At 38.0% G+C, this 19,439-nt stretch overlaps 1 protein-coding gene across 3 annotated transcripts in view; it reads right to left on the bottom strand.

Moving 5' to 3' along the window:
- The window catches only part of megf6b (multiple EGF-like-domains 6b), a 71,316-nt gene that overhangs the window by 31,360 nt on the left and 20,517 nt on the right, over positions 1–19,439 (bottom strand). For 2 of the 3 annotated variants that reach the window (XM_052569768.1, XM_052569769.1), the window contains exon 5: positions 1,912–2,034. In XM_052569768.1, the coding sequence (XP_052425728.1) occupies positions 1,912–2,034 (123 nt within the window). Of the gene's footprint in view, positions 1–1,029; positions 1,238–1,911; positions 2,035–19,439 lie in introns of those variants that run through there. The other variant, XM_052569770.1, reaches the window with a different exon arrangement.

Below are 19,439 nucleotides of genomic sequence, written 5' to 3'. Positions count from 1 at the left end.
TGTTTCCCCACATTGGTGAAAGTATTTGGTTTGGCTTCTATTGAATACTCTGGAACGCTAAACAGTGTTTATAGATGTAGCTTGAGGCATTGAGGAAGTTCCTGACTGTGTTCTGCGCTGATGACAGACCACCTTATACTGTTAACAAGATGTTTTAATACAGTGACGACTGGGACATTTTAAACATGAAAATAATTACTGATGCTTTACTAATTGAGAGATCAGAAGCTGGTGGGTTGTGACAAGAACCACCCACATTTTCTTCAGAATTTATATTTATTTTAATTTCACAAGAGATAAAGATAATATGTATAGAGTGATGGGTGAAATGCATTACTAAGTAACTAATTACTGTAATTCACTTTTCCCTTGAAAAAGTAAAGTATTACTCTTATTTTTATGCAATTTAACTACAGTTACTTCTGATGTAATTGCATTAAATATTGTATGGACTATAACACAACTCTACATTAAAAACAAATGGTGTATTTAACATCAAAATGTTACTATATCTAATAATATTTATGATATCTGATGTTAAAATATATGTCTCTAATGTAACCTCCTTTTAAATATTCTGGTCAGTTCAAGAATAATTTATGCATTATATATATATATATATATATATATATATATATATATATATATATATATATATATATATATATATATATATATATATATATATATATATATATATATATATATATATATATATATAAATGTGGGATTTAGAAAGTAATGATGCAATACTTTTTAGAGTGAGTAATTAGGACAGAAGTATAATTACACTGTTAAACATATAATTAGTAGCTAGTAATTAATACATTTTTAGAGAAACTTACCCAGCATTATATGATTATATGTATATCAGTTTTGTTTTTGTTAACTAATATAATGTACAATAAATGTAGAAATGAATACATATTGCGTTATATTTCTTAAAAATACAGAAACTACTACTAGACACTAATGCAGAACATCTCAGATAGAAGTCTTCAGTTCAAATGGACCAATAAATGTTCTCACCTGGTCTCTGGTATCCCATAGTGAATCGGTTGTATCCATGGAAACAGTTTGGCCTATGGCAGTGTCTCAAATTATTCCAATAGCCCGAATAATAGGCCAGATCAGCTGGATGATAATTAAGCCCCATACACAAGAGACACAGCATGAACCAGCCTGTCATGATTCACCAGATACTGAATCATAAATACCTGACTATGTGTCTATGACTGAAAAAGCAGAAAATGTCTCACGAAGGTTTAAGCAGTCTGAGAGGGACGGACTGAAACAGCAGGTTTTATTCCCTCCCTTCAGCTGACACTCTCTCTCCTCCTTTCGTGTCTGCATCTCATGTATTTCACAATACTTATGCACAAATCTAATCATTTGGAGTGCTATTAAATCTGCTGTTCTCATTTTTTTCTGGTATTCTGTGGTCCAATATCATTCTGATAATCATTTTTATTTACAGAAATAATATATACTGTAGATTATATACCTGCGCAAGAAGCCGGCAGAGTTTCAACCAAACCGATCCAGCCTTTATATTCTGGCATTCAAATGCATATAAAATATGCGAAGAAGGATTTTGGTTTAATATGAAAGAGTTACGAGATCTAAACCATGTGTAGGATGAATACAAATGTCTGAAACATCAGAAAGATGAATAAATCTTGTAATGGCATTTTTCAGATGGATATGAAGAACCAGTGGCCAAACTAAACTAAAGATAGACTGAAGTATATTTGATTGTGCTAAAGTAGATCTATTTGAATGGATCAAACAGAAAATAAAACATAAATGCAAATGCTTTGACTGGTTTTCTAGTGGGAGCACTAACTGAAAAAGTATCTGAAAAGTATCAGTTGAAGAGAAACAGAGAGAGAGGAAGAGGAAGGGACTCACCCTGGCAGGTCTTGCCATCCTCTTTGAGCTCTTGACCTGCGGGACACTTGCAGTAGAAACTGCCGATGGTGTTACAGCAAAGAGCTTCACAACCTCCATTAGTCTCTTCACACTCGTTCACATCTGACAGTGAGAGAACAAGCACATTACAGTCTGAACTACAGATGCAGATCGTTTACAGATTTGCAGCAGTTTGGACAATTGTTTCCAAATGTTTACAATTTGGAGACACATGAACATATTCATACAGACCAATTACTAAACCTCTCCCATATGCATGAGGGTGCATTATGACCAATTGAGCATAAATGCTAAATTAAGCATCACTATTACTATTGCTATAAAAAGTTACTTTATAAAATAAATAAATAAATAACATTACAGGTCTGTTACTACTTTGTTTGTAGAAACAGCCTGGAACAAGACTCAAAAGCTTGTTGCATAGGTCAAATGAGGTCTCAAGAAGTGCTTATAGCTGGAAATTCATTGCCATAATAAAACATAATTTACTTTTTCCATCTTTCCATCTTAAAAATAACTTAACAGTCAAAATAAAAAGTGATTTTGACTATGAAAGTCTGATGCCAATGAGTAAATCATATGTGTAATGAAAGACATGTTTAACTGTTCTTCACTGTAACAGGATTTGACAATAATGTTTTTTTGATTATTTTATTGAAGCTACTGAAATCTGGACCACCAGTTATGTTTTCATGGGAAAGTGCTCAACAGAAAGCCCTCACATAGGGTTTTGTCAGCTTCCATATCTTTTTAACCTACAGTATAAACAAGTTGTTGCTTATAATGTTAAAGGGTTTGGTGCATTCTGGGTATGAGAAAGTACAAGCACACGTGTATATAACCTACAGATATAGTAAAAACAGTCTGCTTTTCCAATTATGGTAACACTTTAGAACAGGGAACACATTTACTTAAAAACTCCTACTCCAGCAGACTCCTAATTTGCTGCTTATTAATACTTATTAGTAAGGCAGGATATTTATTAGGTATCGGTATAGGGTAGAATTAAGGGATCTAAAATATGGTCATGCAAAATAAACCATTAAAATGTGCTTTGTAAGTACCATAACCCGACAGTATTCTAGTAATATGGATAATAATAAGCAGCTAATAATGAGAATTGGTCCTTAAAATAAAGGCCATCCAAGATGAGTTGAGTTGAACAGTAAAGAAGATTTTTAGCTGAAACCTTGGTCCTTGGTGATTCATTAAATGCAATTCAGTGGCTGCTTATTTTTGAGAATAAAATAAAATTAACATCAGTGTCTCCTAACAATATATTAAGGTCTTATGAAGGGAAACAATCGGTCTGTGCAAGAAAATGAACATTATTATTCATTGTTACACATTACATGTACTTACTATTATAATAACAATTAATAACAAATAATGAATTATTAAAAACCCTTCTCCTAACCTTGTAGTAAGTACATGTAGTTTACTAGTATTACTCAGTACTTAAATGTGCTGTAACAAGGAAACCTTAAAATAAAGTGTAAACAAAAGTTTTTTATCATGTCTTGTTATTTATGTAAAAAAAGTTTGCCTGAGGCTCTATGAATAACGTTCAGTTTCTTGTGCAGACCAATCGTTACGTTAGACCACAATATAACGTCAGAAGCTACGGGTATTATTTTTGTGTTCCTTGATATGGTTTTTTATTCTAAAAAACATGCAGCTGCTTACTTACATTTTATGAATTAACAAGGATCATGGTTTCACTTAAAAATCTTGCTTACTCTTCTACCGAAAAAAAAACTAACTTATATACATCTTGGGTGGCCTGAGGCTGAGCAAATTAACAGCAAATGTTCTTCTTTATTTTTTTTATTTTTTTATGAACTGTTACTATTAAGACAATTTAAAGGAAGTCCAGAATCTCCCTCTTAAAAAACCAAGCAAAAACTAAAAAACAGCAGTAAGTGTTCTTCCCATGTCAAACAAAACCACTTCTTTTTTCCAGTGTACAAAAAAACATCTACAGTAAATGAGATGAAGACGGGTGTTTCAGCTTTTGATTGGCCTCAAACCACTTTATGTTAATCAGAAAAACGAAATAGCTGGAAAATTGTGTCCTTCAACAGGCCAACCAGCCTCACAGCGAGAGGTTTCACCATTCATTCAGCTTTCAATGCAAATATTTAGCAAAACTCCCCATTACACCCCAGATATCCAGCTCGCACACTCAAACACATGGAGACGTTTACAAGGACAATCAGTTTGTCGGTTTCCCAAAACATTATTTCAATAAAGTCCTCACCACAACAAATTGGCCCGTGAAGAGATGAGCGATGCGTGATGGAGGAGGAAATAAACATAATGAACCAGCGAATGGAGCTGCTGCAGGAGGGGATCACACCATTACACACGTCTTACTCTATGTCTAGTGTCTGTCATTTTAAAAACTAGACAACTTTGAAGGTTTATAAATCTTTAAGAAAGACACATCAAGCTAAATCTGCTCAATATGTTCTAGTCTGGGTAGAAATACAATGCTTTACTTTAGAATTCACAACTAAAGTTAATGCATGTGTTATTATTGGCAACCATGTTACTTTAAACTGTTTCCAATGTTTAACCATTACTAAATAGATTAAAGTACTGAAGAATGACATTTGGTGAAAGATGACAACACACAATATGATATGAATCTAGTTTCTCCAATAAAATGTTGGAAATGTGATTTCGGTTGAGAAAGAGTGATGCTTCCTTCACTCCTGCACATTTACCAACACTGTTAACATGTTAAAACCTAATCTATGTCCAACACTTCTATTATATTTAACCACAATGTGAATAAGATGAGTGACAGGTCAGTCATTCATAACGCCAGCCTCCACATCTAATCGTCTATATCAAGACTGTAACATCAACAAGGAAATGGAGATGAACCACATTCCTTCACTAAGAGGTCACGACCCCTTTCGTGACCCAAGGCTGACTGCTGGTTATGGATCGAAAGAGACACCCTGTGGGAACAGCAGCATTTTCTTCCGTCAGGGGTCCTGCTTTAGGCCACACACCTGCACAGAGATGGAGACATGGGTTTCGGAGGAGGGTGTTACCAGCAGTGTGCAGGGTCACTGAGGTCAAGGGTCATGACCACATCAAGTCTGGCACGTATAAGGAAGACTCAGTGTGACACACACTGAAAACAAACTAATCAAACCCAAACTCCCTAAAAAACAGCAAAAACTAAAGGACATATGATGAAAAAAATAATTATTCTCACTCTTCTAATGTTAATATTTACATTCAGAAGTTCCTCTCCCAGGCCACAGAGACAATTAGTACAAAAACAGCTCATTTTGCAACCAAGACAGTTTTCATCTCACTACCGTCACCTCATAATCATTTGACGACAGTGTTTTAATAGAGTATCAACACCTTGATAGTTAAAAACACTGCTACTCATTCCACATCCAAAATTATTAGCCAATCACAAAAGACTGGCAACCAGAAGTGTCAAAATCCTATTGGCTAAACGGGCAGTGGGCAGAGTCACAAAGACCAAAACAAAAACAGACATTCCTGCACAGAACAAACATTTCCAAGTAGAATAACTGACAATAGTGTTGTTTTTCAGAGAAACAAGTATGTGGACTTAATATCTGCAAACATATTATGGCATTTTTATGTTTTAATACAGTCAAAACATCTGATCCTCCCTTTTTACATTCATAAACAATTGTACTCAAATGTGGAAGAAACCTCATCTGAAACGATTTTCCCTTTCAAGGACTTTGTCAAAGACTGGATCTTTAGCACCTTAAATTGAACACCTTTGATCTATAATGTACTTATTGAAGATAAAGCAGCAAAAACTGATCTTAACTGAAAGGACGAGAGAAATAGTTGGGCAAATCTGTCCTGAAGTATCGATATATTGATACTGGTGCAAGTATAGAAAGTTTCAATACTCAAATAAAAAATATCTTAGCCAGCATTCAGTCACTGCTGTGTTCACACTGCACGATGGATCGGCGACAGAAGGTTTCACACCGCATTACTTTACAATAAGAAGAATCGCCGACTACTCTGTCTGGCACGCAAACTACGTTTCACAACCAAACACCTGCGAGATGTGACAAGGAAACAACGCGATATCACACATGCAAGACCGGAGTTTTCACGTGAGACTGGGATCGCTCAGATGAAACTTCAAACAGACACGGGTGCTCCTGCTAAATTTATACTAATTAATCTTCCATTTCATGGGTCCAAATAGACCGAGAAGGAATCATTTTTCTGAAATGAAGCCATGCTTGCTGATATTGTGGTTTATAACTCCTCACCGTTGCTCTCTCATTGGCAGTCGGTCATCGCCGATATAGTTTTCACTCAGAACACTTTTCAACCAGCATGATTTTGAATTGCAGACAGGTCCAGATATTTAGCATGCCAAATATCTCACAGGCATCGCGACTCGTCACTGATTCTCTCAGATCACTTTGCTCATTCACACTGCGTGATTGTCACTCGCGTGAACGATCACAGATATGCCTGTGATTTCGGTCATTTGTCGGTGATTTCTCAAAACCTGACGGCGAGCCAAAAACTGGGCTAAAATCGTGCAGTCTGAACTCAGCTTAAGCTGTTTTTATTTACCACTGATTTTGTTTAATTAAAACGAAATAAAAATAATGCATACAATATACATTAAATTGGACAAATAACGTATTACCTAAAAATTGTGTGCGAGGGATTTTCCTGCTTATCTGAACACACGCAAATGTTGCAAGCCAGAATCAATCGATTATAGAGAGCGCTAACTCACTTCTGATAGTGCATTTAATTGGAGCTGTGTTTCCCAAAAGTAGCCTATGATAAGAAAGTGTTGATGATTTTGGGAAACAGCAGCCCAGAACAATGCAGAAAAAACATATATGTTTGAGTTATTAGACAAAAAAACTAATTTAAATTGTACCCTAGTTTGTGCAATAAATTTATTTAAATTCGATATGTTAAAAGCAAAATATTGCTCATGTTCTATTCTGTGTTGTTAATATAAATCATACACTCTTCGAATATCTATGATACTGGCCACTAAACGTATCGGTATCATATCGAAAACAAAATTGTGGTATCGCCCATCCCTAATGAGAGAGGGAATCTTTTTTTATATTAGTCCCTTCATTTTCATAATTCTTTAAGTAATAATTATTTTAAATTAATTGTTCAATTCAAATGCTTTTCTTATACCTCTGGAATCCTGAGTGTTTTATATACACGCACACACACACACACACACACACACACACAAACACACACATATATTCTACAATAAGTACAATTTAACATGCTCACTCTGTTAAGATCAGTTCTCCCATATCTGAAAGCAAACCACTGTCATTGGGAGAGATACAGTTTTAACTTTGAAATAAAATGTTATCCTTCTGCTCTTCTGGACAGTTACTTTCAGACACAGTTTGTGTTGAGAGAGTGTGATGTTTAAATTAACTTTTTGGTTTAGCACAGGCCAAGTTGTCTGGAGATTATGAAAACTGGCCAGGAATTTGATGTAGTCAGTTAGATGATGTTCAGGCATGTTTCCATTGTGTTACAACAGACTTGTTTCACCAACAGAGACATTCTGTCAAAAAGAACAATAGATCATAAAGCTCTTAAATCACAATCAGAACAACCACAAACAAAGAGTCAGACGATCTTTTAATTGATTTTCATCTATTCAAACTCACAAAAACACACCAAACTAATGTGAAAAAACACACAGCAGTGATCCTTGTTTGTGTTAAATAGCTAGATGTGAATTAGAAGTGATGAGAATTGTGTTTCTAACCAAATAAAAAAACAGCATAGATTGAAGACAAACTGAAATTTAAAGGAGTAGTTCACCGAATTTTTTTTTGAAAATGTACCTTCAGACCATCCAAAATGTAGATGAATTGGTTTCTTCATGGGAAAAGATTTGTAGAAATGTAGCGTTACATCAGTTGCTCACCAGTGGTTCCTCTGCAGTGAATGGGTGCCGTCAGAATGAGATTCAAAACAGCTGATAAAAACATCACAATACTCCACAAGTAATCCTCAACACTCCAGTTCATCAATTAACATCTTGTGAAGCCGAAAGCTGCAAAGTGCTTACAAGCTTGCAGCTTCTCACTTCATAAGACTATAATTGATGGACTAAAGTGTGGATTACATGTGGAATATTGTGATGTTTTTATCAGCTGTTTGGACTCTCATTCTGACGGCACCCATTCACTGCAGAGGATCCATTTCGGAGTAAACTTTATTTTTATATTCCTGTAACAGATTTCTTCCTAACATCTCCTTTAGGTGTTAGGAAGAAAATCACATCGATTTGAAACAATATGAGAGCAGGTAAGCAATGAGAGTTTTCAGTTTCGGATGAACTATTTCTTTAAACATTTGCAATCACTGCAGGAAAAGAATTCAAATGGAATGTTCTTGGTTCTGTAAGTTATAAATCTATTATCCTCAAACACACACAGATGTGCAGATATGGACACAAACACACACACACACCGTAACATCCACTGCTTGAGAAAACCTGTTCAACTTCTGCTCAGTGCCTTTGCCATATGTTCAGATCTCTGTGAATCTAAAGCACATTACGAAAACCACCTGTCAAAACCGCCACATCTATGCAAAAACATTATTTCCATGTTTTCAAACATGATTAAACTTACACTGAAGAATTTATGAAGAATGAATAGCAACAGGAAAAACAGTCTAACACATGTATTTTCGTCCACCAGGAATCATTCAGCCCCATAAGTATCAAACTGTGCAACTCTGAGAGATTTGTGTGTGTTTGCATTCCAGCCATGAGTCGACTTGTGTGACTTCCTCTCATGAAATCAGAGGGTTTCTGTGTAGACGGGGGTCTGTACCGTAGCTTGGCACAGCTGTTGAATCATATGGGTCAGACACAGCTAAAGAAAACCATCCAGATAGCATCACTAGGGTCATTAAGAGCACAGAGAAACAGCCGCCCAGCACATAAATACACTCATCAGAGGATATTATGCATCTTATCTGGATCAGCAGGACAGTTTTCCATTGTTTGATGATTTTATAAACAATTGAACCATGATTCAGCAACAAAAATTTTCAGTCTGAATTTATTTTTTATTCTTACTGTAGAAACTTCTAAAGAAAATTTCTTCATTGTGGATTTAATTTTCATTCTGTATTACTCTGAATGTTTTTATTTATTTATTTATTTATTTATTTATTTATTTATTAAGTTTACTTTTCAATTACTTAAAACCTTTTTTTATCACACATACTGTTCAAATGCTCGGGTATAGTACACTTTTTTTCATTTAGTTATCTATTTAATTTAAGAAATTAAAACTTATATTCAGCAAGGATACATAAATATTGGTCAAAAAAAACAGATGATGACATTTATGTTACAAAAGAACATAAATAACACTTAAAGCCTCTCTCTCTCTCTCTCTCTTTCCCTATCAATCTCTCTCTCTCTCTCTCTCTCTCTCTCTCTATCTATCTATATATATATATATATATATATATATATATATATATATATATATATATATATATATATATATATATAATGCATTATAAAGGCATTCACAATGTATGTTGTAATGCAGTAAATGTTACCACAGTTAAAGGCTTTTTTTGTCATGTGTTTTAATGCATCATACTTTCTAAAGGTGTAACAATAATTAGATGAGTATTATAATGTTCTGAGGCTGTGGTTACAATTATTCATGAGAACATACAATTTCTATTTCAAATAAATGCTGTCTATTCATCAGTTTAATTCTGACTGATGATAATCAGAAATGTTGCTTGATCATCATATCAGAATATAACTTATCAAATCAGCAAATGATAGCATATTTTCAAATAGAAAATGGGTAAATAAATAAATAATTGTTCGTGTCTGGAACATAAATAGTGGTAAAAATGATCAGTTTACATACAATACTTAGGGTAAGGAGATTGTACAAATCACTAACCCTGAGAATTAGCAATAGCAAGTCTGATACTCGCCTTCATAGAGACTAGTGTTCTGTATCTGTGCAATAACCATTCCCTGATTCAGCAATAAAGTGCTCTACCACCCTGATGTATTTCTTACACTGACAAACTGATGAACAAACTAAAAGCTAAGAAGACAAAAATGTTCCTCATCCATAATAATTAATACTGTACAATTATGACGGAATATTGTGCTGTAGCTACCATGCACTGGAGATACACACTGCCCCCTGCTGCTTACATAGTGCACTTAAAAGACGCCTAAAGACAAAAGGGTCACAGTGTAAAACATATGAAAAACTGCAGCCACACATAATCCATAACAACCTCCACTTCATAACTAACCCCATCTGTTCATATTCACCAATGCATTTCTAAGATCTAATCTTCATCTTAAGATGCATTGCTTTAAACAAAGAAATTCAAAATTATATAAACGCTGCATGTAACTGATCCGTTTGGTCTGAAAGCACAATTTAAAACCATACAAAGAATGTCTAACACTTTGTCAAATGTATTATGGGATGATATTCAGCTGTGGTCTTCCTCCAAAGATGACCAGTTGCACGCTCCCTCTGCATGCATTGCTTTTGATTATGTTTCTTCTGATAACAACAACAAAACATATACATGACATTCAAATATCAAAGCATAATTTTCATTCTAAAATAATAACGGATCCTAAAGCACCGACTGCAGCGATAATTCAAAGAAGAGAGCAAATAAACTCATGTAAAACCCAACTCCTTCTGTGATTCTATATCACAGACTTTTACAGCTAATCATCTGTGTTTATGCTCAAACATCTGCAGCTGCTTAGCCAAGACTATTACATCGATGCATGCGGGTGTGAAAATGGATATCTGATAGTGTCAGATGCACCCAGACATGCACCCAGACTGATCTCACAAGGCCAGAAACAAACACTACACAAGTATGTAAATGTGAATGTACAAATTGTACATTATTCATACTGTGTATTTTTGCTTTATGGCTAGCTTCCTGACTAATGCAACATTCAGTTTAATTGCACAGACGTGGCCACATGGGCTGTGTGTACAGCCAGATGCACACTTAAAAAGTCAAACTTGTATAAAATATATTTCTGTTCTTAATGTGACCACATTACCACACACACAGACACACCTCTGCATCAGATAGGCAGCCGTGTATGTAAAACCCACAATCATCTACTTCATGATGCTTTAATTAAAAGGTTATTATTTTTTTTTTTTAACAGATCTTGGGTTAAATTAAATGTTACCAAAGTAAGGAGACATAAAAAAAAAATAAGAACACAAAAAAGTGAATAAAAAGCAAATACAAATATATATATATATATATATATATATATATATATATATATATATATATATATATATATATAACATATAAAAAATAAACAAATGAATAAAACAAAAATAAAAAATAAGAATAGATAAAAAAAAATTAATGAAAAGAATGCATAAATAAAAAGTTATAAAAAAAATAAATCAATAAAAAGTTAATAAAGTATAAATACATAAAGAAAAATAAACACACATAATAAAATAAATACATAAATATTATAAAATAAAAAGTATATAGAAAAAATAAAGAAAATAAAGAAAAATAAGAATGGAAGGAAAGATGGATGGATGGATGGATGGATGGATGGATTGATTAATCGAGCGCAGCGTTAGTTCAGTCAGGCCATGGAGGCAAGGCTGTGAACAGCTGATGTGGTCAGCTGTCAAATTTCCTTCCAATCACCACCTCTCTCCTATTAGACATGGGACCTATACGTGACACTTCTGCTTGGTAAGTATGCTCAATGGCTCGCAACCCTCCCTCTCTCCCCATTATAAGCATGAACACATTACTGTACACCTTCTGGCTGTCGTCTTCTTTGTTTCAGATCACTAAGGTTTCCAAAATCTTAGCTGGTATGGACCTCACTGCTGAGAGACACCCATCTTCATATCCAGGCTACAGGAGAGACGTCCCACTGCCACATCTACATGATTATCACTGTTTGCTTTAAAGACATTATTAAAAGTCTTAATTGTAATGTATTTCTTAATTCATGGTTCCAGGGGGTTAATGTTAAAACTCTTGTACATTCAATTATTCTGGGAGCAAGAAACCTCCATAAGGAACCATACCGCCAAAGATAAATTGTGTTCAATAAACTCAAGCAAACTTGCAAAAGTGGTTCCTGTCTGAAATTAATTACTTAAGTCATGAGTCTTCTTCTGCGCCGCCTGTAACATTGATCTGCTTTCACACTCAATAGTTGTATCGAAACCAGGTGCAGGTGCAGTCACCTTACGTCATCGCAAACGCATACAAAAAATGCATGGAGAACACAACGCGACTGAGCATAGTTGTAATTTTTTGTTTTTTATTTTGGTGCTTGTAACGATAAAATCTCCATACTCATCGGGAAGAAGGAGGCGGGAACCGACGCACAATCAAAAACATTTTAATATTCAAAAGTAAATACAAAACAGCGCACCAGCTCCTCACGGACGACTGGTGCGCATAAAATAAAAAGCAAACATAAAATAATGTCCCAGGCCTGGTCCTCTCTCGTCCTTCACTATAGTCGCTCCAGTTTTATATCCTTCCATCTCCTACGTGGGACTCGATACTGGCGGTGGGGCGCAGGTGCAGCTCATCTCCAATCACTACACCTGGCCTCATTCCTCGTTCCCACGCCTCTCGGCCCCGCCCCACTCGCCACATACCCCCATCGCCCCTCGCAGGCCGGGGGGTACCCTCGAGACTGCGCTCTACTCCCCCCCCCCCCTCCCTCTGGGGGGGGACCGCTCACGGGGACCTGCGGGAACCTGGGGGTAGGACAGACGAGGCGAGAGAAAAGGAGATGGAAGGAGAAGCGACAGGGACGAGAGAGAAAAAAAAAATTCCGGTTCCCAGACGCACTGCTGCTCGGCCCTCCACCGGCTGGGTGATCTCCTCCGCGGTGCCTGGCGGTGGCACTGGACGGCCCTCGACGGATGGCACGACACTCCTCCGCCACCCGGTGGACGGCGACGGCTCCTCCGATTTTGGGCAGCGGCAGGAGTCACCCGTTGCCTGCCCCTCCGGATTCCATCACGGAGGCGGCAGGCTCCGGCCCCCTGGCGAACGGCGCCGACTCCTCCACTCCCTCACTGACGGCAGCCGCCCCTATATATCGTGGGCGGCCGGCAGCGAGCTCGCCCGTCCCCGGCAACTCGCTCCAGCCCACCGCCTCGAGCGTCCATGGCGGCACATACTTCGCCTGCTCGAGGGCACCGCGGATTCACCACAGCGGCGAGGGATCTTCAGCAGCGCGTCCCTCCTTCTCCCGGGTTTCGGCACCACAGGTGTAGCTCATCTCCAATCACTACACCTGGCCTCACTCCTCGTTCCCACGCCTCTCGGCCCCGCCCCACTCGCCACAGTGCTATTATGCACAGAATAATAATTAATTTTAATTATTTAATTTTAATTAATTTAATTTTGACTGTGTGGAATCAACCTCGGCTCTCTCGTGTGTTGAGGAAACAATGATATCGATCCGAGTCCGTGTTGCTTGCACATTCACGCGAACCGTGCCACAGCTCGGGAGCAACCGAACTCAGACCACCTTCTCCAGGTAGTCTCGGGTTCGGTACCCCAGTGCGCACAAGGGTCCGATGACAGCGTTCACATTAGCAATTTTCCATGCGAACCGTGCCCCGTTCCGCACTAAACTGTCAGTGTGAAAGCTACCTAAGACAGCAAGCAGGACTCAGGAAAAACAGGGCTTAAATATACATGAAACTAATCGGACACACCTGGGATCAATTGAACTAAGTGGGGAACACCTGGAACAAATGATAACAAAAAGGAACGGGATGGAACAAATAAGGGCATATGAGGAACACAGGGGAAAACCAGGACATGTAGCACGTGGGGAACAAAACACAAGAGACTGAAACAGAGTCTGACATTACTGCTCCCTCCTAGAAGATGCGTCCATGTGCCTCATAACAACCAACGGCGAGGTTAGGGGTTGGGTGCTCTGGAGGCCTCTCAGGATAAGCTTCCACTGGACATGGCGGAGTAGGGGGCTCAGGGGGCCATGGCGGAGCAGACAGTTCGGGAGGCCAGGCCTTGGCACTTAGTCTGGCCTCCATGGAAGGACATCTACCAACCACCACCCCACCCCCCCCCCCAAAAAAATTGGGGAGAATATCGGTTTCAGAGGCACTCCGTAGGCCTAACTCTGGAACTGTGGCCCTGCCTGGGATTGACTTGGAGACTAGAGCCCTTTCTGTGCTAGACTCAGGGACCTGAGCCCCTTCTGGGCTAAACTTATGGATATGAGCCCTCTCTTGGCTAAACTCTAGGACTGAAGCCCTCGCTGGGATAAACTAGGGGACTGGAACCCTCTCTGGGCTAAACTTGGGGACTGTAGCCCTCTGTGGGCTGGATTCAGGAACAGAAGCCCTCCATGGGCTAAACTCAGGAACAGCAGCAGTCACTGGGTGGGAAGTGGGAAACCTATCTTGATGCTTGTCTGGGGCTAGAGCCATCTCTCGACTCTGGCCAGGGGATAGAGCTGATACTGGAGTGACCTCTGGGGCTGGAGCCAAAAATGGAGAGAGATCTGAGGCTAGGATGAGGAAAGAGAACTGTCTTTTTCTGCTCATACTCCTCCTTTGATTAAGGGACATTGGTGCAGCCGGTGGGCTTGACTGAGGAGCAGCCAGCGGGCTGGTTCTGGCTCGGGGCCGGACACTCTCCAAGCACCAGAGGATCCCTTCCCTCCAGCTTAGTCTCGAGGTGTCTGAGAGGTCCATGGGGCAATATTAATTGGCCCCTTGCCAAAAAAATAACTGATGGTGGTGTCATCTAAAGCCATCGCTGTGATGAGCCTGCAGAAATCTCTGGCATACTCGACGAAGGGAAGATTCTTACTGCATAGAATAATGAAATGATATCTATTTCCATGGCCGCGGGGAGAAACAACCAGTAAAACAAAAAAGACTTTTCAAAACGAAAACAAAACGGGGACCATGTCTTCTATAATGGTTATGCTGCTGTGGAGGAATGAAGGAGCACGAAGATGAAGGAGTCAGAATAAACACAGTCAGGATTTAGGAAAAAAGGGCTTAAATACATATGGAAACTAATCGGACACACCTGGGATCATTGGAACTAAACAGAGAACACCTGGAACAAATAATAATAAAAAGTACAGGAATGGGAAGGACCAAATAAGGGCATAGGAGTAACACAGGGGAAAAGCAGGACATGGAAGACGTGGGGAACAAAACAGAAGAGACTGAAACAGAGGCTGACAGTCTCAAACTGTGCTCATATTTGCCTTACAAAGTCTGAAAACAGAACTCAAATATTTCTCATCAGATTCTTCCAGAATGATTTTAGTTTCTCTCCACATAGATTTTACAGCTCTAAACTCTTACTGTATGTAAACAATTATCTCAGTTGTGTCTATTTGTCTTTCTCCTAGGGAATTCTCAGAGAAACATCTCAGACAAAGTTTCCAGTACAATATCTAATTCCAATATTAAATATTTACCATCATACTCTTGACAAAAGAAACTTGGCAGAGCATCTCCAATGTCTGTACATACAAAGAACCACAGATTATACAAATACCATCCCAGAGCCATTATTCCAAAAACAAAATCAAAAACCTTCCCGGAGATCTCTCACAATGCAATTCAGCTAGACAAAAACCATTCAAATTCCTCACATATCTGTCTTTCAGAACAGCTGTGTTTTGTTTTTACACAGTTCTTCTTCCCAAGGCGTGTGTTGACAAGACAGAGAATCAGCACGGTCGCTCAAGAAGAGTAACTCCAGAGAGTTGACATCGAGTTTTGCTGAATACCACAATGTAAACATATTATACATAATAGTATACGCACTGAATATTATAAATTACACATATTTGAATAAACTACATTTTAAAACAGTTTCAAATGGAAAACATTTCTTCCCCGAAAACTTAAATAATATTTCACAATATTACTGTAATTTTGATCAAATAAATACAGTCTTGGTGGGCAGAAGAGACCTGTTTTTTTATTTTATATATAAATATGTACATACATACATACATACATACAGTGTCGGATGTAACTCATTACTAATTAATGCATTACTGTAATTACTTATCCACTGAAAAAGTAAAGTAAGGGATTACTGCTAATTTATAGGTAATTTAATTACAGTTACTTATAAAGTACTTGGGACTTTTTTGGGGTCTATGTAACTATGTTTGCTGTAAAGTTTTTTGTTTGTTTGTTTATTTTCTTATGTTTTTTTTTTTTTTTTGGACTTATGGACTATGGTTTTTATCATCAACCTGCCAGGGACTCCAGATGAAAATGAACCTGTATGGTTAAATCTGACACGTTTGCATGAACAGGATAGAGTGCCCATGTTAATTTATGTGCGTCATCCTTTCTAAAATAAAGAATAAAGAACAAATACACATATAATGGGTGTTCAGACCACTGAAACCATCACTTTTCAACATTAATTTCAACACCAGCAGCACAGGGGAATGCTCATTGTTGTTTGGTCAAGGAGTCTTTAATTCTGACACTCAGTATGTGTGTTCAGTCCCTGTTAATGATGCTTTGACATTTTTCACACTTAATTAGACGACCTCCTGGCCCCCTGGATCTGGATCTGGCTCAGAGCACTGATGTGTGTGTGAAACGTGTGGTCAGATCAGCACTGCATAGACACACACGTGTGCGAGAGAGTGAGTTAGAATGAGTTTCCCATCAGTCTCGTCTCAGATGGATGCTGTCGTTTACGTGAGATGGGCGAGACACCAGCCTTTTCGTATCTCAGCATGTTTGGGAACTGAATTACTACAAAAGACAGCAAAGCTGAGCAGATTTATTCTTAGGGCTTTTGAAAGGAGGTCTGTCATCCCTCTATTTCTCTCTAATGGTCTCTGAATGGCTTGTTGTCTCAGAAACACGTTGACGTCCAGACGAAAGATTTGTTTTCGTTTGCTCTCATTCCCGTCTGGTTTACAAAGCTCCTGGTGTTAACAAGAGCTAAATATGTTTGGCAAACCCAGCGGGGCTGATCTTTAACCTGTGCTCTGTATCTGAGCATTACCTGTTTGGACCAGACATGGGAATGTTGTGCTGGAGCCTGCAGGGATCTGATGACTCCGAAAGGAATGTCCAAATTACTACCTCATTTCTGCAAGGGTACATGGATCATGTGAGTAAACTGTGACTACAGAATGTGGAAAGTGACCCAATGTTCAATTCTGACTGGCTAATAAATTTATTACATGCATTTATAATAAATAAGTGTACACATATACATATACTATGTGTGTGTAATTTACTGAGTAATAGTTACTAATAATAATTTATAGCCTGCATATTTATATAATAAGTAAGTCAAATAAGTAAGAATAAGTAAAGAATAATTAGTAAATTAAATCATGTGTATATCTAGGAATTAAAATAAACTTAAACATTGATTTATAAATTCTTATAATAATTCCTCTAATTTAAAAATGCTATCTATGTAACTGACGATGTCTTTGACTTCACTCAGGAAGGTAAAGCAGGTGCAGATCAAGGCCGTTGCATGAAGTCCTGCTGGCTCACTTTGATCAGATCTGAAGCTGTCAGAGCTCCTCCAGGGCACTGCAGTCCTCAGCACCCGCTCAGACACTCACAGCATCACGTCACGTCTCACACTGAATCACGTTAACTAGTTTTTTTAAATCAGACACTTGTCCTGAATGCAGGGCCAATTCATGAACTATACACTAATGGTAAACATGAAATCTAAAAAGACTCTTTTTACATTGGCTAATTATAATGAGTCATCAGTGCACATTATTTCACATACACACATATAAAAAAACATCAAATCAAACGTCACATTACAGAGGTAAAATGGGTCAAAATGTCATTTTGTGTTTCAATTTAGAAGCTAGACTTAAAAACTAAAGATAAAACTAAAGCATTGAAATGGTAACAGAACGAAGATGCTCTCTGTCTATCAGCTGGACTCGGAGATCACACCTTAATTGTGTTTCTCAATCAGCTGTCAGCTGAATGCACATGACGTCCAGACCCAGAGTAACTATGATGGGCCTTTCATCAGGCCAGACGCAGCAGGAATCGCAGCTGCTCAATTAGGAAAGATTAAGGCTTCATACTCTAGCATAAGAAACACGATTATGAAAACTCATTTTGACTGGAGGTTTTCAGCAGCAGGAAACTATAAAGACCCAGGCTATATATTCTCTCCTAACCTATAAAGGGCAAAATAAGGAAACTAAACAGGAAGGATACAGACGGGAAGCAGGGATTTATCCAGAGGCAGGTTTACTGTGGCAGTAATGAGAGAGTCACACTGGTCTCTCTCTCTCCATTTCCTGAGATGCATTTTTTTTTGAATGACTAGATAGGTATATTTGTATATGCTATTTTGTATTGCAGTAGAATGTGAGAGAGAGAGAGAGAGAGAGATTCATGCTTAAAGGGATAGTTCACCCAATTTTTGTTTATAATTCAAAATGTAAAGGTTATGTGGGGTTCAAGTGACAAAAATCATAATTGCAATTCTCACTGTTGCATAAACTTTTAGTTTAAAGAAAAGGATTTTTTTTAAAAAGGGAAGGATGGAGACATGTGACAGACTGTGAGAAACTACAGCTGATGAACCTGTGGTGCATGTCGTATCAGGGCGTCCCAATCACGCTCATCCTCTATTGTCCCGCTGTGGCAATTTCACCCGGGTCATGGAACGCTGCACACTAACCACACTGACTTTTTAATAACTGATTAATTCCTTGCAACAAACAATGCAGCCGATGCGACAGGAATGTCAGTGAGTCAGTCCGTTTAAAGGAGGATTTTCATTGGAATGATGCATACTGACATCACTACATTACACGTGCTGAACAGGACTCAGGGACACATTCAAACGTTCCCAGATCTCAGGAAGAGGCAGCTTAAACAGATGTGCAAGAGAGAACACTGACTGAAAAAACTGTAAAAAGGAATAAAATAAGGTGACTGCAAGAGCCAGATGAATGAGTCTGATGAACTGTCAAGATGACGAACGTCAAAACGTAAAATCGATTTACTCCAAAATTACACTGGGTAATGATTTTCAGATCACTGTATTTTTTTACTATCATCCAGTGCAATGCAACAACCATGCCATGTCAGCATTGGAAATTGAATAACTGTATGGCATGAAAACATGTCCAGGTCATTCCAGCCCATAATCAAATGATTAAAACAAAATAAGGTAAGGCTGTAATAAGTCTGAACAGATTTTAAAACACTGGATATCATACACTTATCATCTTTGTAATAGTCAAACAGGAAACACTGTCCATCATACAGTAAATGACACACACACACACACACACACACACCTTCAGACGGTATCACAACAAACAAACCCAGAGAGAAGTGTTCAATCAGAGTCTGACACCGTGTCTACACCGGAAGAGACGCCGCATC

This window comes from Carassius gibelio, chromosome B11 (genome assembly GCF_023724105.1).
Source record: "Carassius gibelio isolate Cgi1373 ecotype wild population from Czech Republic chromosome B11, carGib1.2-hapl.c, whole genome shotgun sequence".
Lineage (NCBI taxonomy): Eukaryota > Metazoa > Chordata > Actinopteri > Cypriniformes > Cyprinidae > Carassius > Carassius gibelio.
The sequence above is the reverse complement of the archived record's forward strand: the minus strand, read 5'-3'. Positions and strand labels throughout refer to the sequence as shown.